At 55.3% G+C, this 19,214-nt stretch overlaps 6 protein-coding genes across 6 annotated transcripts; 3 read left to right on the forward strand and 3 right to left on the reverse strand.

Moving 5' to 3' along the window:
• Positions 1-66: 66 nt before the first annotated feature.
• On the reverse strand, positions 67-2,691 carry MYCGRDRAFT_110574 (uncharacterized protein; the record flags this gene model as incomplete). The annotated part of the gene is made up of 1 exon (XM_003850226.1): positions 67-2,691. The coding sequence occupies one exon, from the start codon at positions 2,689-2,691 to the stop codon at positions 67-69; it is 2,625 nt and encodes an 874-aa protein (XP_003850274.1).
• Positions 2,692-3,833: 1,142 nt separating this feature from the next.
• MYCGRDRAFT_46438 (uncharacterized protein) lies at positions 3,834-5,174 on the forward strand (the record flags this gene model as incomplete). Its single annotated transcript, XM_003850085.1, has 2 exons — positions 3,834-4,286; positions 4,335-5,174. The coding sequence occupies 2 exons, from the start codon at positions 3,834-3,836 to the stop codon at positions 5,172-5,174; spliced, it is 1,293 nt and encodes a 430-aa protein (XP_003850133.1).
• A 497-nt stretch (positions 5,175-5,671) lies between these two features.
• On the forward strand, positions 5,672-10,213 carry MYCGRDRAFT_110575 (uncharacterized protein; the record flags this gene model as incomplete). The annotated part of the gene is made up of 1 exon (XM_003850086.1): positions 5,672-10,213. The coding sequence occupies one exon, from the start codon at positions 5,672-5,674 to the stop codon at positions 10,211-10,213; it is 4,542 nt and encodes a 1,513-aa protein (XP_003850134.1).
• A 643-nt stretch (positions 10,214-10,856) lies between these two features.
• On the reverse strand, positions 10,857-11,952 carry MYCGRDRAFT_95352 (uncharacterized protein; the record flags this gene model as incomplete). Its single annotated transcript, XM_003850225.1, has 3 exons — positions 10,857-10,913; positions 10,964-11,668; positions 11,887-11,952. 3 exons carry the CDS (start codon positions 11,950-11,952, stop codon positions 10,857-10,859), a joined length of 828 nt encoding a protein of 275 aa, XP_003850273.1.
• A 539-nt stretch (positions 11,953-12,491) lies between these two features.
• Positions 12,492-13,796, reverse strand: MYCGRDRAFT_46301 (uncharacterized protein; the record flags this gene model as incomplete). Its single annotated transcript, XM_003850224.1, has 1 exon — positions 12,492-13,796. The coding sequence occupies one exon, from the start codon at positions 13,794-13,796 to the stop codon at positions 12,492-12,494; it is 1,305 nt and encodes a 434-aa protein (XP_003850272.1).
• Positions 13,797-17,006: 3,210 nt separating this feature from the next.
• MYCGRDRAFT_95354 (AMP-dependent synthetase and ligase) lies at positions 17,007-18,680 on the forward strand (the record flags this gene model as incomplete). The annotated part of the gene is made up of 1 exon (XM_003850087.1): positions 17,007-18,680. One exon carries the CDS (start codon positions 17,007-17,009, stop codon positions 18,678-18,680), a length of 1,674 nt encoding a protein of 557 aa, XP_003850135.1.
• Positions 18,681-19,214: the final 534 nt, after the last annotated feature.

The raw sequence follows: 19,214 nt of genomic DNA on the forward strand, positions 1-19,214 counted from the left end.
GTGAGAACGACTCAGAAGAGGAATTATTCCAAGACTTTGATCCTGTCCTCTTCCTTACCTCCCAACTCACCGACTAAACTCAACCAACCCCCCCTCTGTCCTCTCATCAACTACAACTCCCCTTCCCTTACTCTCCCCACCCCACCCCTTCCTCCCCTCTCCCATCGCACCCAAGAGTCCTTCACCCGTAAAAGCCGTCTCCCTGCCGGCCGGACTCCTCGACTTCGAACCACTCGCTCTCACGGATCCACCCCTCTGCAATCCTCCTCCACCACCGACCTCATAAGCCCCCGGATTCGCGTTCCGATGCCGCCAATCCGTGCTCGAAGGTATCCCTAGCACGTCCTCGGGACTCGTAGCGCTTTCGATAAGGGGTCCACCGTTCTCGCCGTTTGTGGAGTCGGGTACGTAGCCCTTTCCGAGGTTCTTCTTGGAGAATTGGGGTGCTTCGCGGTATTCGGGGGTTAGGTCGATGAGGGGTTTGGGCATTTGGTTTTGAGTTTGGTTGTGGCGAGCTCGGGTGTCGGATCGGACCATGTCGTTGGATGTGCGGCGCTCGCGGACGGTGCGATCTCGGGTGGATGGGGAGCGGTGGATGTCGGCGGTGGGTTGGCGGCGGGTGGAAGTTTGACGGCGAGGAGCAAGATCTTCGTCGCGCAGGCCTCCGTTGAGGAGGTTGGGCCCTGTGGTCCATGGTTCTTCGTCTTCCTGGCCGGAGACCTCGCGGCGGCGTTGGGAGTACTTCCGACCGAGCAGACTGTTGTCGTTGAATTCGGGAGTGGCTGCGGGTTGTGGTCGTTTGTCGGAGACACGGTGTCTGTTCACAGAGCTATGTCGGTTCAGTGATCCTGATCGGGCGAGATTTGCTAGAGGTTCGTCATCGGCGAGTATTGCTTTATTGTTCAGAGCGATGGGAGGATTGTTGCTCCTTCGTGTGGATGCTCGGCGTTCGGGTGAGATGTTCGTGTCGAGTTGATTAGAAGATTTGGTGAAACCTTCGCCCGCACTGTTGTGGGCTGGTCTGTCAAATCGTTCCGCATCAATCAAGGGCTTGAAGGAACCCAATTGGTAATGCGAGTCCATCGACTCGCCCGGACGATGCGCCTTGACGGCGTTCTCATTGCTGGTGTGGCGAGCTTTCGTATCAGTGGTGACCGCCGCCGGCGGTGCTTTCGTCTTCTTCCCTTCATCCAAAACATTGACCAAATACCAACTCCTCCAACCCTGAATCGCACCATAAAAGCTATGCGCAGTAGCCTTATCGCTGGTCGAGAAGAAGTGTACAAAATTCTCCGTCGACTCGAACATTATCGTCTTCTGCTGACTCTTGATCGCATGACAAAACTTCTTCGGTGGCTTGATCTTCTTTCTCAATCTCTCTGGTGTTGGCGTATACACATCAAAGTCGCTCAAATGGCAGACATTCTGAATATCCTTGACCTTGCTATCCTCATCTTTCCTGCAGGTGATTTGTCCGTCCGACTTCAACGTCACATAACGCTTCTCCCATTTGCCTGCCTTTTGCGAGTAGAACAGATACCAGCTCTGATCTTCAGGTTTCTGATTGGGTACGCCCGCAAGCGTGAGTTCCGGCTCGACGCTGCCTGTCGCGGGATCCACCAGCAAGAGACTGTTCTGTTTGTCCATATCCCAGCTGTTCATGATATCTCGTATGTGTTCGTATCTCCTCAACGGCCGCTGTATTCCAACTGTCCCAAAGTGCTCCAGCAGAATTGCCGACTTCACATCTATCCTCTCTGACATGCATGTTGATGCGCTCTTGATGATGTCCGTAGGTGTCGTGGTCGTTGTGACAGGGAAGACACGCTCCGATTTGCCGCACTCCACGCGTACTAACCTGTCGCCCGCGTTCACAGCAGAGACCGGTGCGTCTGTGCCCGGCACAATTCCACCTCCACCCGGTCGTATCGGTAACAGCTCGCCTCTTGAATTCACCGGCCGGGCGATTGGAGCCTTCTCGACCACTGGTGAAGCCTCTCCTCTCTTCCTCTTGAAGAATCTCGCCAGACAACCATCGTCGGAGTCGTCATACTTTGGTAGCTCGCTGACGCTCTTGGTCGCACGGATCTGACCAGATTGTGGAGGTCCATCTTGTCGCACTGGCTTCTCCACTGGTTTGACGGGAGGGAACAGCTCTCCCGAAGGCTGAGGGTAGTGGCCTGGCTCGTATTGAGTCACAGTTGGTGGTGATGGAGAAGCTTGCGGAGCAGCAGGTTCACGTCTGGTTCGAGTGCTCCTGTAGCGGCCATTCATCGCGGGAGAGTCGTCCTTGGCTCGATCACCGAGGAGGGGATCAGACGCGCGGGACTGCACTGGTGGACTAGCTTGACGCAAGTCAGATTGGCGGACCTCATTGGTGCTGATATCTTGCTGCCGTGTCGAATCGTGGACCAGCTGTTCCTGGCCTGCAGGCTGGAAAGGCACATTGCTGTGTTTGGTGTGATACCGCGTTGGCAAATCGGACGGGAGTTGCGGTACGGGAGGAGACGACTGGGGTGGTGAACCGGCTGAGGTACCGGTTCGCTTTCGGTAGCGAGACTTGCTCCTGGAAATGGTGTCTTCGTCCTGGGAGCTGCGATGGTTGAGGTCATGAGCTTTTGTCTGATCAAGCGGGTCTTTGCGGCGTTGCGAGAGGTATCGTGAAGGTAGGGCTGGTCCATCGTCGGCCATGATTCATGTTGATGCGTGGTTGCTGGGGTCAGGTTGGGGGCGGTGAGAAGGATGAATACTTCGAGGATTTCCTGAGAGTTGGAAGAAACGCGACAATGCTAAAAACAACGGTAGTCCTCGAGGAAAGGTTGCAATGGGAAGTCGCGAGCAAGATGAAGAACGAGGCGGGTGTTTGCGACGGGAAGAAATGTACGAGATGGACGTGGGAGCAACAGATTCAAGACAGGGATGCGGTTTCACTTCGTCCCGCAGTTGCATGCGAGAGGCTTGACTGCCCCCGCGGCGCCTCGCAGCGCGTCAAGATCACGAAATGAGGACGAAATGAGGACGGCACAAACGAAGAGGGCGTTGTCAACGTTCATCCACCTCCGCAAGATGATACGATCCAGTGATTATGCTCCGGTCCGCCATCCGAACCACGACGGCTATTGATTGCTAGTGCGGCAGTACTACTATGCTGTACTAAGTAGGCCAAGAGATGATGATAGAGATCAGGGCAGGACTTTCAGCCTGCGACGTTCCGTATATGATCCTTGCCCAGCATCACCTATTAAGGGTACTTGAAGGAACTCATGGGGAAGTGGAGATGAATGGAAGTCTTCTTCAGGACGTGATTTGGTACTCGGCAGTCGTGGCATGAAGGGTCTCGAATGCAATGGGCTTCCCGACGTTCTCGACAGCTTGCCGATAGAGACATTTCCTCCACGGACCACAATGTACCTGCATGAGGCTGTGAACATGGGTTGCATAACGTGCATATGGCATTTTGGCATTGTCATATGGTTGCTCCACCGATGCTAAGGTGCCATTAATGCCGAGCCGATGAGCCGAAAATATATCTTATCGATAACGACTTCGTCGGAGGAAGACAGGACGGCTTGCTCACTCCTGGTCAACAAATGCACAGGACAAGACTGCGAGAATTCTACTCTATTTATGGTCGCATGCGGATAGAGCATTCAAGAACGACTGAATGACTTCTTCCTGCCATAGTTCTACGACATCCCACGTAACTTCCCGCCAAGCACCAACTTCCCAATTCGGACGGCTTACATAACTTTCGAAAAAGTTCCAACGCCATCACCCAGAAAAATGTCCAACGAGACGATTCAACAACCACAAAATCTTCCAGCAGTACCAAGATGGCGACAACAAAACCCATACACACCTTGATTCTCGACACAGGAGCCCTGATCAAAAATGAGCCTCCCGTCTCTACTCTCCTCTCCCACACCGAAAAACTCATCACCGTGCCCGCCATCATCACCGAAATCAAAGACGCCGCAACCCGCGCGCGTGTGGAGACGACACTCAAACCCTTCCTGGAATTACGGTCTCCCAATCCGGCCAGTGTGAAGATTGTGACGGACTTTGCGAGGAAGACGGGTGATTTGAGTGTGCTGAGTAGACCGGATGTGCTGATTTGTGCGCTGGCGTATGAGGTCGAGTGCGAGAGGAATGGAGGCGATTGGAGATTGAGGAGGGTGCCGGGGCAGAAGGGGTTGAATGGGAGTCCGCCGAAGAGGGATGAGAATGGAGAGATTGTGAAGGAGGGGGAGATGAAGGAGGGAGAAGTGGCGATGAACGGAACGGAGGTTGCTGAGCCAGAGTCAAATGGACTGCCTTTAACTGAGGAGGTCAAGGTCGAGGCGAATGAAAGGACTTCAGCAGCGTCGGAACCATCGGTCCAACCAGAGGAGATTAAAGACGAGGAATCATCGGCCACTCCAGCAGCATCACAAGAACCGGACTCGGCCGATCAAATAGCATCACAACTCCAATCCGCCTCTCTCGATCAACAATCACTCCCCATCACGACAACACAACCAGACTCCACCGAAGACTCCGACAACGATTCGGACGGCTGGATAACCCCCTCCAACCTCAAAAAGAAACAAGCCGAAGACGCCTCCCTCTCCACCAAAGATATCCTCGAACCCGCCACCATGCAAGTCGCGACCCTCACCTCCGATTTCGCCATGCAAAACGTCCTCCTGCAAATGAACCTCAACCTTCTCTCTCCCACCCTCACCCGCATCCGCCACCTCAAAACCTACATCCTCCGCTGCCACGCCTGCTTCACTACCACCCGCGACCTCTCGAAGCAATTCTGCGCGCGATGTGGTCAGCCCGCTTTGACCCGCGTGTCGTGCTCGACATCCGCGAATGGAGAGTTTAAACTACATTTGAAGAAGAACATGCAGTGGAATCATCGCGGGGACCGGTACTCGATTCCGAAGCCGGTGCATGGGAGTTCGAATGGGAGGATTCGGGGTGGTGGGAAGGGTGGGTGGGGACATGAGTTGATTTTGGCCGAGGATCAGAAGGAGTATGCGATGAAGAGTACGGAGGAGAAGAGGAAGAAGGAGAGGGGGTTAATGGATGAGGATTATTTGCCGGGGATTTTGACGGGGGAGAGGAGGAATGCTGGGCAGAGGGTGAAGGTGGGTGCTGGGAGAAGTGTGAACTCGAAGAAGAGATAGGGCGGAGTGGTATGGAGTGAGTGGGCTGTACAGTGATGATCTGAAGTCGTGTCTCAGCGACAGGCGTTTTGGATGGCAAAAGTGGGAGTTTATGCGGCTGCGATATACACCGCGTGGAGAGCATGGAAACTTACGTTCCCAAAAGAGATTTGAGAGACCTAGAAGATAGAGACAACGAAGAAGATACCCTTCAGACCAATCGAAGCCCAATGAAAGTGAATGCCATAGTCTGCGAGCTCGAATCTATATGTGAAGAGCGCAGACGAGTGCTACCTTATCGCGCCTGCTTCTCGAATTTACGCGCCGAGTCCGCGCCTGCTGCATCCATTTGATGAGTGCCTCCATCAAATCCCATCAAATCCTTGCACTCAAACTTCACCTGAGCTTCCCTCGAACTCACGACTACACCACGACCTCACGACCGTCCCGACCGATCGACGCGCCCACGGTCGCCCTCGCCATGCACCGCGACCTTAAATAACCCGCCACCGCCGACAATGGCAACCCAACCCAGCCGCGAAATCCCCATCCCGTCCCTCGACCCGTCCAACCCTCCACCACCGCAAACCTCAATCCACGCCATCGTAACCCTTCTCTGGCCCTACTCCTCCGCCACCCGCTCCCTTGCCCTCCTCCTCGCATCACCAGACGTTCGGCTACGAAGGGAAGGCGGACAAGTCCGCGTGAGGTTTACAGGACGCGGTGCGAGCGCGATTGCAACGGCGAGGTTGGGGATTGGGGATGAGGTGGTTTTGGAATTGGAGGGTGGGAGATGGAGTGGTGAGGAGGAGGGAGGGAGTAAGGTGAGGACGCCGGGGAAGGGGGTGCAGGGGGAGTTGGTTTTTGGAGGGAGGGTGGGGGTGAGGGTTTTGAAGAGGAGTGGATTGGGGACTGGGGATGAGGAGGTGGGGGTGGGGGAGGATGGGTGGGTTAGAGTTGATGAGCAGGAGGTTGTTGAGGAGGAGGGAGGGGAGGAAGAGGAGAGTGCGAGGAGTTGGACACCGATTGCGAAGAGAGGGCGGGTGGCAGAGGTGAGATCGAGTCTTGGGTTGGGAGGAGGACAGGTCTATGCGAGTCCAGCGTTCGCGAGGAACTCTCGGATGTCTGCAGGAGAAGATGTGGGAGACTTGAGTGCTTCGGATCCGTTCATTGATGCGTATTGGGAGGAAGGCTCGCCGAGGAAGAAAATGCGGTTGTCGTTTTCGGGCGTTGGGAGGTGGAGGCTTGAAGGACGGGAGAGAAGTCCGCAGAAGGAGGACACTGGCGAGGATATGGAGATTGATCGAGAGGTGGAAGAGTTGATTGCTGGGTCTTCTCCGTCACATATGCCGCCGCCACGATTATCTGGACTGGATATACCTGAGACATTGAACGCTGTCGATTCGCTCGCCGGGAATGATGAGCAAGCTCCTACGACGCCAAAACTTCACCCGGTCCCTGCTTCGAATCTACCGCTGCCGTCGCCGTTTCCAAGCCAGCCTGTTCAGCTACCTTGGGAATCGCAGCCCTCCTCAGAATTACCAGCTTCACTTGTCACCGACCTGGATCAGCCGGAACTGCCTTTGGCCGAACCACTCGTTGCTGCTGTCAATGAGAACACGACCCAGGAACCCAGTCTGCCAGACACAGACAGTCAGCCGTTCTTGGAGATACCCTCGCAAGATGCAGCCACCACGCAAACATCGCGGCCTTCTCTTGCATACACGGAGTCGGCGCCAGAGTCCTCTAATCCAGATTCGCAAACTATCTCGACCGGGATCTATGCTATTGGGCATTCGCCGGATGAAGATGTTACTTATCGGTCGCAGATGGAGCATCCGGAATTGCTGTCGGATACGGAGGAGGATGAGAATATGTATGATGAGGAGTTGAGGGGTCGTGCTGTTCAGACTGTTCGAGAGGGCTTTGTTGACGATGATGAGGAAGTTGAGGTTGTGGATGAAGATGATGTTGAGGAGGTTATTGATGATATGGGCGAAGAGCCTGATAGCTCTGATGATGATGATGAGGAAGCAGACGAGGAGGAGGATGATGACGAGGAGCAAGAGTGGGAGGATGATGAGACCATTGATGCCGAACCACAGGATGCCACAAGTCAGCCGGAAGCTGTGCCTGCGTTTACGGTACAAGACGAGAAAGACAGCACGATGGCCGGATCCTTGCATCAGCCGGAATCGATTGTCATTGATGACTCGGAGGACGACGAGGACGATTTGACCGTTCCAGATCGGCTAAAGGACGCCGTGAGCCAGACCGCCGGATCAGATCAGCGCCCGCAGGCGGTTGAACCCATATCAGTGAGCCAGACCGTCCAGCTCATTGACGATGTCGTCGCCAGCGACAAGCTCGCACCCGAGCAGCCAGCAGATCCGAAGGAAGCCATTCAGACTATTCAGGCCGCCGAGTCTGCAGATACCGTCACGCCGAAAGAGCTTGCACCAGCGCGGGAAGCAAGTCCGGCCGTGACCAAAGAAGCCGCGCCCAATGTCGACCTGCCACGACCTTCAGCTTCGCCCGCCAAAGCTGCAACAGCAGCAGAAAAGTTGCAGCTTTCCAAGCAGCAATCCGCACAGCCGGAGACGCCATTGAAAGCCATTCCTGGTATGTTCGGCCGCCAGAGTGCAGACTCGGCCATCTCGACTCCAGGGTCCACGCCTCAATCGGAGAGAGATCGAATCATGGCGAGGACATACAGCAGTCTCTTTGGCTTCGGTGCAGCTAAGCCAGCTCCACCGGCGTTCCAGACACCTACGCCGAATGCTGGAGATCTGCCGAAGAGGAGCTTCAGCGGATGGGGTGGGCGGCCGATTATGAAGATATCAGATGATGCCGATGCTATCGATGAGGTCGAGAAAGAAGCGATTGAGCCAGTGAAGCGCTCGGAGAAGGATTATGTTGAACGGCCGAAGGCTTTCGATCAAGCTGGAAATGTGCAGGACAAGGAAGCGGAGAAGGGGACCGCAATTGTTCCATCTGCCGACGTGGTCATGGAAGATGAGTCGAACGTCACAAGTGAGCCTGGCAATACTGACGAGAACGGCATTGTCACTTCAGCTACGGTCGATTCAACTGCGCACGAAGTTGAAATGGATGCCGACCGCGAAGACAGCCCAAGCAAAGACATCCCCGAAGTCTTGCCCATGCCGGCGAAGTTGCAGGACATTCCTCCACCGCAGCCTCCACCTTCTAGCGCACCGCCTAGAACGTCGCAGCCGGTGCAGGTTATTGATCTCGGATCTAGTGATGTTGAGGACGATGATGAAGAGGAAGATGCCGCGCAAGGACCTGCTCTGGCGATCGCGCAGGACGGTGAGAATGAAGTCATGATTCCCACGTTCTCGGGTTCAACGGATGAGATGGTTACGGATGAGTCTGGCGTGTCGATATCGAAGGCGGAGACTCAGACTCCTTCTCGGGTAGATGGTGTCGAGGTTCAGCCAGATAGCGCAATGGAGGCAGCGGTCCCATTTGATGCTGAGAATGGCATGGACGTTGACGATCGTGCAGGTGGAATCACAAGCCGTGCCGATGCCAGGCAGAGCGCCATCGAAACTTCAGCTGCGAGACTGGAAGATCTTGTGAGGAATGCATATCAGGACGATGCCGCGGAGCCTCAAAGTGATGAAGACTCGGATCAGTCGACCGAGGGCCTGGATGGTGCTACTGAGGTCGAGACTCTGTCCCATGCTGAGGAGTTGTCTCCTGTCGCGCCTTCTTTGGTCATGGACAATATCACTGGCCCACCGACCGCTGCAATTGAAGCAGATGACGCAGCGACTTCGGCGAAGCGTGCTTCAGTCATCGATATGAGTGATTCGCAGGAGCTCGAAAATTCCGTCACTACCACGAGATCCGTGACAGCCAGTCAAGTGAGAACAAGGCGTGCTGCCGCCTTGAGCAATGAGCAATCATCGCATCCTGCGCTTCTTCCGACACCGGAGATCTCAGACCTGCGTTCTCAGGAATCGCTTCAACCATCTGCGAACAAAGCTGTTCTTCCACCGACGCCACAACTCAGTCAAGGCGATTCATTGTCAAAACCTCCTGGGGCCGATACTGAAGTTCCCAGACCAACCACCCCAGAGCCACTCTCGAGACGCACTCGAGCAGGTTCACGTGCCAGCTCACGCGCAAGTGTCGACCCAGCTACCACTCAGCCTAGGACGCCAAACAGAAGATCCACCAGGAAGTCGCAAGCTCAGAGCCAGATCTCTGAAGAGGCTATCGACGAGGTTGATGAAGACACCATAGCTGTCTACACGCCCTCGCCGAAGAAGACAGCCGTACCAAAGTCTACCAGAAAGTCACGAGCGCAAACTTCAGAACAAGAAATCGAGATGATTCAAGAATCAGAGCTCAGCCCTGAGAAGGGATCGCCACCTCGCAAGTCGCTTACTTCCCGCCTCAGCACTGTTCCAGACGCTATCTCCGCTTGGTTCACTCCTCGTCGCTCCGCTCGTCAGCAAGTCACCGAAGCACCCGACTCGACCCAGCCTCATGGCCTCTCAACGCCCATAGGCTACTATCACCCGCTATCAGCTCTCTCTCAAAAGCTCAACCCATCATCTCAGTCATACGCCGACAACACGCTCGATATCCTCGCCGTCGTCGCCAACGCCACCTCCAACCCGGATCGCGCCAAGTCCGGCCCACGAGACTACTACACCACCTTCCGCGTGTGGGATCCCAGCCTCTCAAAGTCGGCCACCGATTCTATCCTCGTCGAAGTCTTCCGCCCTTGGCACGCCACCCTTCCAGTGGCCGAAGTCGGCGATGGAATCATGTTGCGCGGATTTGCGGTGAAGTCTAGGAAACGGAACCCGTATTTGCTGTCGACTGATGCGAGCGGGTGGTGCGTGTGGCGGTATGGAGAGGAAGGCGGCAGTGGTGAGAAGCATGGGAGGACGAGGAGTAGTTTTGGAGCGGTGGGTGGTGCGAGGGAGGAAGTGAAGGGTCCGCCGGTCGAGGTTGGGAAGGAGGAGAGGCAGAGGGTTGAGGAGTTGAGGGATGGATGGGTAGAGAAGGGCAAGGAGAAGTGACGGAGGTGATGCATTCATATCGGCATGTATGCTGCACTGATCTTGTAACTTAGGTGGCATTTGTATAGCCCAGTAACGACAACGAACATTCTTACGCTGTACTTTCACCACGACTCCTGCTTCGCCATGGCTTGCCCACTTTCAGCATCGCCAAACCCGTCCCGCCAGCCGACGCCCCGAACGTCGCCGTCGTGAGTTTCCAACCACGATACCTCACAATCATCCCACCCCACAGCGGACCGATCAAGATCCCAAGGTAAAACGCCATGGTGCGCAACCCCAAAGACTGCGCGATCGCGCCTTTCGGACTCAACGCTTCTGGCTGGGTCTCCTGAACGTGTTGTACAATGTCGTCCGTTTCGACGAAGAATGCGACGTCGATGATTACAAGGCAGGTTCCGAGGAGAGTGAGGAGGTTGACGAGGCCGGCTTTGTGCGGGAAGGAGGAGGCGGAAATGAAGCGGAGGGAGATTGGGGTGGGGATTAGCAGGAGGAAGGCGGTGAAGGTTGTGGTGCGGATGCCGAGGAGGGAGATGCAGTAGCCTGTATTGAGGGTCAGTTTAATGGGGGAGGGAGGTGATATGGGAGGGAAAGGTACCGTAGAAGGGATCGAGGATTGCTGGGAGGGCTGTTGGGATGAAGATTAGGCCTTGCCGAGGGCGGACCAGGTGAAGTGGTCGCGGACGAAGATGGGGAGGATCTGAGGGTGGAGGTCAGAACGATCGCCGACAGAAGTATGTTATTACTGACCGCGTCGAACGCTGATAGGAGTATGCCTAGGGTGACGACTCCGAGGAGCATGAACAGCATTCGTGGTTGGTGCAGTAAGACGAGCATGGCGAATGCTTCCCCGTCGTTCGGAACAGAGCCCCTGGATTGCCCCTCGGCATCGACATCGGTCTTCTCGGTTATGACACGGAACTCACTTCCGGCCTTAAACTCGAGCTTGTCGTTCCCGACCACGGCCTCTCCAGGCTCATCCACTCCTGGCATACGCCTATGCTCAACAACAACACATCTCAACCCAAAGTCAACGCCCAACAACCCCAGCAACGTCCCAAACATAGCCCACCACCCACCAAATCGATACAGTACTCCACCCAGCGCCGGTCTCAAAGCAAAGCCCGCCGTACTCGCCATGCTCAACCACCCCAGCGTCACAGCAACTTCGTCCTCCGGAATCGCATCTAACACCATGGCGAATCCAGAAATCATGACGACTGACGTTGCGGCTCCTTGGATGCACCGGCCGGCGATGAAGAGGGATGGAGAGAAGAGAAGGATCGCGAGGACCATGAGGGCGAGGGAGAGGAGGAAGGGCACTTCTCGCCGGGGGTGGAGGTCGGTCAGGTAGCCGGCTAGAGGGCTGGTGAGGAGGGTCGTGAGGGATTCGGAGATCAGGAGGATGGTGATCCAGTATTGAGCTGGGATGGACGTTAGACTGGCGTATACGCCCTTGGTCGGGAGTGGTAGGGGATGCTAACTGTTCTCGGGCTGGACGTTTGCTCGCTCCTGGAGGGTTGTGGACATTACTGGTACGATCTGAGGTCGTTAGAGTCCAGCATTGGTGCAGAAGACGTCTGATGCTCACAACGCCGTACGCAAACAGTTCCTATGGCGGCCTGATCAGCTAACGATGGTATCCTCGATTTCGGAACTGCCCGACTACTTACCGTGAATAAAGAGAACGCAACAACGACCATCAAGAAACGAGGGTTTGATCGTAGGAGTTGCAACATCTTGATTGACGTCCAGAAAGCCCAAGAACAATGGCAGTGTTCAAAGATTCGTGCAGAACAATTCGCAGACGAAGGTCAGGCTGAACACGCCATCATGTACTTATGTACCCCATGCTCTAGAGTCTTGTAGTCAGCATCGGCCTGCATGATGGCACCTCGTGGCAAGTTCAGCCTTGTGCATGGCAATGGGTCCTGGACTTCCAGGTTCTGGCGTGCATGATCGTGTATGCAAGCCACGAAGTCAGACGCCGGCCAACAGAGACGACCCGCCTGCGATGTGGTATACTCGTGGAAGGTCACGTTTAGATGTGTGGAATGATCGGAAAGTGTTTGATCTCAATATTGCTGTCATTTCTTCTGTCATGTCTTCTCTAAGTCTGTCCCACAGTGTTGCTGTCCTATGCCAGACAGTCGTTCTCGTTCAGCTCCGGAATCTCATGTTCCCATCATCTATCCCAACGTGAAAAAAAAAGCAGATCCCACCAACGCCATCCCCAATCCTAAAGCAAAAGCAAACTTCCCACGGATCCTCAATAGTCCTACGAGTCCCAAATCGCTCCGAAAGCCGCAACACCTCTGCACTCCATGTCATACACCACCTGCTTCGTCAGCTTGGGGTTACTGATGATGATGACCGCCTCAGCCTCACTCTCCTTCGCCGCAGCATATGTCAGAGCGCTCATATCGCAGCGTCCATTGGCGGTATCGTAGATCAGAGCGTTTTGATCCGACTTGGTCACAGCACCCATGATAGCGCTTCCAAAGCTCACCTGTGGCATGCGAGCGGTCCACAGGATGCGACAGTTCCACTCGGGATGGGCTTGGATGAAGCTGAGGATCGGACCAATGCCGGTGCCGGTGCAGACGCAGAGGACTTTCTTGAAGACGAGGGAGACGCTCGCGACGCCCGTGGTGGGAGCACCGCGCTGCCAGAGGTACCGGGGAGGATCCTCGACGATCTTGGTCGTCCAGTCACCGTTTTTGGCGATGAGGACGGAGTAGCCGCGTGCGCCGTTCTCGTTGGGGATGGTGGCGAAGCCGTGGTTCTCGAGGAGGGGATTGGTGGCTAATCTGGTGCCGCGGCAGGTGGCCATTTGGGTATCGTGGTGGACCCAAAGTCGAACGGAGTGGTTGGAGATCTTCTCGACGTCGTAGGTGCGGCGGCGGAGGCGGAGCCAGGGGTATATGAGGAGGTACATGATTGCGCAGAGGAAGTAGAAGGCTGGAGTTGTGATGAGCACCATGCCTGGATTGGTGGATTTGGCGTGGCCGACTGAGAAGGAGACCAAGAGTATCTGCGCCCAGAATACAGCGACTGCTACCCAGCCTGCGAAGCGGTGGCTCCATTCCCAGCTGTTGTGGTGGAGGGAGCGGATCGGAGGGTAGGAGAGAACGATCAGGACGATGAAGCAGGCGGTCATGATGGACACCGTTGCGATCAGTCCTGCATTCTCGGAGAATGCTTTGAGGAGGAGCGTCGCATAGCAGATGTACCACAGAAAGGCGCTGACACCACAGCCTGAGTGGACTCCACCAAAGCTGTAGATCTTGCTCGCATGCCGACGAAAGCTCAGAGGAGCGCTGTGCGGGATGGAGACGACGATCTTGAAGAGCAAGTTGATGAAGTGCTCATGGCGGGCCAGAGAGGTGACGAAGACGTTGACTGCGACTGCGGTTCCGGCATGCTGGTAGGTGAAGAAACCAGGACGAACAGTCGAGAGTGCGCCGAGAGTACACATCAGGATGATATTGGCCAGGAAGAAGACGCTGAACAGGCGACGATAGGCGGAGAAGAAGCCATACCTCAGCTTGTTGTAGCGCTCGCTCTTCTTGGGAGCCGGCATGGTGTACTTGGCGGTGAGTTCCTTGACGTCTTCTGGAAGCAAGAGTTGCATGCTGTCGAAGGACTCAACCTCAAACTTGCTGCCTGAACTGCGCTTGGTGTCTTCAGAGATCTTGGTCATCTCAGAGTTCTTCTCAGAATCGTCCGCGCAAGTCACATTGACATGATGCAATCCCGCGCCGAGAGACTCGAGACTCGAGAGAACTTCCGCCGGGATCTGTCCGTTAGCCTCGACAAGCTCCGCATCATCACTGACGTCGATAGTGTTCGCGCCCGAAGCGCCGGCGTGATCGTTCTCGGCGAGGACTTCACCGGCCTCGAGGTCGCGAGGAGAGGAGGACTCGAGCGCATAGTTGTTACTATGCGCAATTGGGGAGAGAGGAACATCCTCAAAGTCGGAATGCGCGTAAGTCGCATCACAGGTCGGCGCACACTCATTGCCATCGTGCGCTTGAGCGTACGCCTCGCCGGGCGCAGCGTAGTCGCTGTCCATGATGTCGGAGAGTCGGGTTGGGTTACGAAGACTTCTGAGTCTGCGAGGCACTTCTGAACTGATTCCCGATGACGCCAGGCCTTTGGGAGAGGATGTCAGCAAGTTTCTGCGCACCGGACGATTGGTAATCTGACCTTGTTTGGGCAAGATCTGAATTTCCGTCTGGTGGTTGGAAGAGGAGCAAAGTGCGAGACTGGTGAGAAGCTTGGGATGAAAGTCGAAGTCGGACGGGACGGCGGGCGAGTTATATGTCGTCTCGTTACTTTCTTCATCGCTAAAACTTCCTATTTGGGAAGGAGCTTTGTCAGACAAGGCCTTGTTCGTCGACAATGTCCTTGTCCTTGGTGATCTGATGAAAGCCGGGCACTGTTTCTTTGTTGCTGTCCCAGAGAAGGGTATTGTGTCGACTGCAACGCAGGATTCCGGTCTCTGAGGCGTGATTTCGAAAGTTTCCGAGTCAATTTGCCGACGCTCTATGGCGTGCGCTCTGTTTGATGCAGCCATTGCGAGGATCGTTGTCTGTCTCGAACAGACGAAGAAGCCGGACTTGATCTCGAGCAGAGCGTTGCTGAGTGTGTTGGTCGATGATAGTGTGCGGGAAGTTGATGAACGGCGCCCGTGCCTCACCAGATTGAAGCAAACTCAAAGAGCCACCCAAGTCGTTGCTCGTTGAGAGAAAATCGATGCCTTCGAAGTAGTCGGCGGCTCTGAAATAAGAAGTGAAGACTCTGGGCTCGCCTTGACATCCTGACTAGCCATATTCGGTGGAGGATTCTACGCGGGAGGTGTTGGGAACGATCGCAGCAGGGCACACAGCCCTCTGGATTCGATCAAATGGTCAAGCTTGACGCATTTCCACCTGACCGAGAGTGTGCGTGAGTCCTGCAGGAGTCATGATGCTCAGCTTGTGAAAGGAGGGTGATGACGGTGTTGAACGCATGCAATTGACCGTATATAACGCCGATGGTGCACGCGAATCATGTTCCGGGCATGGATGGTCGTGAAAGCCACGGTGAATGCCGATCGTGTACACATGATCTGCTGTCACGACCGCATAGCTGCCGCAGTAACATGTTGATGCCACAGATAGACGACCGACTGCTCTTGGTCCAGGAGTAGGCTTTAGCAGTGTTAATGTTGCTGCATCTATTCTTGAAGTTTGCTTTTCGAGACGTGTTGGTAGTTGCATCCCTCAGGATTGGGAAGCTAGGCGCCAGGATGTGTGCTGAAGTGCGAGGAAGTCCGAAGAGGTTGGAGCCGATACGTCAAGCAAGGGATGCCAGAACTTCACATCTACGCATCGTCTCTCCTGTCGCTCTGGGCACTTTCGTGCCTCCAATTGCTACCGTCCCATATCGCCACCACCGATATCCCAAGCCGGCTGAGATTGCATTGGTTTTTCTTTGTTGATGCCGTCTTTATGTAGGCCGCTACACTTGGCCAACAGTCATCCGAAGTGCGGTCCAGGGTATCACGAGAGGCGCCAACGCTTGGTTTCGAGTTGTGTGGGGATTCTGCAGACCTGGCTTGAATCGAAAATTTCCTTTCTGCCGAGTGTGGCTGCTCTTCAGCGTCGTTGACGGGATGGTGTGCTCGAATTACGGAATCGAGTGAGGCGTATACGACACGTGGGGTGGGATTCAAACTCCACTACACACCTCCTTCTTCCCTTGTTGCTACCAGAGGACATGCTGCCTCAACCACCTTTGCCGCCTTTACTGGAGCCATGGACATCCTCGGAGCAATGGTACTTCAAAGAATGCTCGCCCACCAGGCAAAAATGCAGGATGGCTCTGGACTTGGAGCATACCTCTGCCTGCTCTTTCTCGACCACGGCCGACCACTCTCGAAGACCTCATCCGGCGCGACAAGCAATACCCAAAGAATCCGTGGAGTCCGGTCACGATTTTCAGAACTGTTGGACTCGGAATCTCGTATTCTGCCCTAATCTTGCGGTCGAATGAAATCCGCATAGCTCTCGCTCGAGGACAATGTCTCTGGAACCTCGGCTGGACTGCTTTGCTGGGTGCAGCATTGACCATGCTGACAGCAATTGCTTGGGCATGATACACACTCGAAGATTGAACTCTGCGCAATGCTATTGCGCCGGCAGCGACCACCAGCACAAAGCCCCAAGTCCTGAGTCACCGCTTTGTGCCGGCTTGCCTCAGTCCAAACCCTCAATGGCATTGTCAGGCAGGCCTCTTTGTCAGGACCATGAATGCCTTTGTATTCGACACATGCTCTCAAAGGTGAAGCGATGCTTCACCAGCACGACACCATCCAGGCGACCACCGCATATAAGCGGGCGATGGGCATGCACCGGACCACTTTCCTCGGCATCCAGCTTCCTGCTTCGACCACCCAGCTCTTCTTCTTCGAAGAACTTCAAAACAACGTCTGAAACCGAAGCACAGAATCCAACTCGCCAGTCGAACCAGATTCAACCTTCGCAACAAGCTCGCTTCGTCGTCTCTTCGAAGAACCAGATCTCACACTCACACCAGGCGCCGGCGCCAAGACAGTAAGTCCGTTCCTTCCCCTTCCGGACGATTCACGAGCATCAACGTGCTTAGCAACCAGCTTTTGTGGATCGTCACGCACCCTGCGCCTCGTCCGGAGTCATCCAGCAAACATCGCGTGCTAATTCTTCTCTTCAGACAACCCTCGAGACTCGAACTACACGACTGTCTCAACACCACCTTCGAGTCAGTCATCATGCCGACTACATGCCCCAACATCGTCTCGTTCGCGCTCTCCGGCAACTACGATGAGACCCGGCCCATCCTGATCGATGCGGCCGATCCAGCGCGGTCCATCAACAAGGCCCGCGCAATCCAACTCATCGCCAGCCTGACAGGTGCCTTCAAGCCGGGTAGCACAGTCGTGCTCCACCTCACCAACGACATCACCTATCCCATCCTCTACATGGCCATCCTTGCCTCTGGATGCCGATGGGTAGGGTCAAACACGACATACACTGCGAGCGAGCTCGAGCACATCTTCAACACCTCCAAGGCCGATTACATCATCACCGACCAGGAGCATTTGGAGACGATTCGCGCGGCGGTGGGCAACAGTGACACTCTCGCCGAGATGATCCTCTTCGCGGATATCCTCGAGAACCCTCACGCGGAGTGTTTGCCTAGCGCTTCGTCTCCTCTCGACTGCGGCGGGAAGAATGGTGAATCGTCCGCATCCTCGGGACTCGAACTTCACCGCACGGATTCGTTCAACTTCCGCACTCTCCACGACCTTCAACACGACGGTACACCTGCGGAGCTCTTCGCCGCGCTCGAGACCATCGACATTGACTCCACCGCCGTGATGATGAGCACTTCGGGCACAACCGGCATGCCGAAGATTGCCACCCGCACCCACCGCGCCATGGTGTTGGAAGCCATCAACATTGAGGACAACAACGCCGCAAAACCCTACCCTGTCCGCCGCCTCTTCTGCACGCCCATCTTCCACGGCTTCTCGGCTCCCGAAATGCTCATCAACAGTCTTCGTCTGGGCCTCACCAACTTCTTCATGAAGCGGTTCAACCCCGTCGTTTTCCCCGAGAACGTCCACAAGTATGGCATCACCGAGATCTTCGCCCCTCCAGCGATGCTCGCTCTCATCGTCAACCGGCCAGAGTCCCACGCCCTCGTCCAGACCCTTGAGGCAGTCTACACCGGCGGCGCAATCCTCATGCCCGAGCTCCGGAGGCAGTTCCTCGCCCTCTTCACCAGCCCTCCCATCATCTTCGTCGTCTACGGCATGACCGAAGGCGGCTGGTTCTCCGTGAGCAAGTTCCCGCACAACGACAATACCAACTCCGTCGGCCACATTGTTCCCGGGACTGAAGTCAAAGTGCTGCACAGTGGCGAACACGCTTCCACTCTCACGGACGGTACGGCGATTGGTCTCATCCTCGTCAAGTCGGAACATCTCATGACTGGATATGAGAGCAATCCCCAAGCCACGGCTGAGCACTTCCATGAAGATGGATGGCTGAATACGGGCGATATCGGGTACCTCCGCGATGGCAAGATCTACCTCGTCGACCGTGCGAAGGATCTCATCAAGGTGAATGGGTGGCAAGTTGCTCCGGCGGAGATTGAAGATGCGTTGCTCATGTCTGCGGATGTGAAAGATGCGGGTGTCATTGGTGTGGGCGAAGGTTTAGAGGAGCATCCTCTGGCCTTCGTGGTCCGTACTCATGAGGGTGTCACTGAGGAGGGATTGAAGGAGCATCTGCTCACCCGGTTGACGAAGTACAAGGTCATGTCTACTCGGGTTGAGTTCATCGATGCCATCCCCAAGTCGATCAGCGGGAAGATCTTGAAGAAGGACTTGCGTAAGATGATGGCGGATAGGAAGGAGGCTGGTTTGGGGTTGTGTTGAGTGCAGAGAAAGACGTGCTATGCGAGATCATAACGGCGTTTTGGAGGTTTGATTTCGGTTGTTCAAGGAGTCTGACGGTCTGACGGTAATGATACGGACATCTTGGCCAGGAACGCGAGCAATCAGCTCACTCAACAGAGATAGAACCAGACAAATTGAAACGAAGCTTGGATCAATACGCTCTCCACATCGTCGCCGTGAAATGTACAGCAGCAGCACATGTAAATGTGAAGTCTCCCACACTGGTCCAAAATCCCACCCCTGTCCCGGGCCCCACATCCCGCCTCCTCCCGCAAATTCCTCTCCCCCAAAACTTCTTCCACGCATTCTCTTTCTTCCTCTTTCCTCTCCTCACGCCCGCGATTAGACAGTACAAACCAGCACCATTCTCAACCCGTCCCGGCGTCTTGCTGGGACATGAGAATCTCAGTTGTTGGATCTTGCGATTTAGCGGTTCGACGGAGAGAGAGTTGATGGTACCATAAGAGCTGGTTATGCACACGGTTTTTTGCCTATGGTTGCATTTTCGGCGTC

Source organism: Zymoseptoria tritici, chromosome 8, assembly GCF_000219625.1.
Source record: "Zymoseptoria tritici IPO323 chromosome 8, whole genome shotgun sequence".
NCBI classification, from domain to species: domain Eukaryota; kingdom Fungi; phylum Ascomycota; class Dothideomycetes; order Mycosphaerellales; family Mycosphaerellaceae; genus Zymoseptoria; species Zymoseptoria tritici.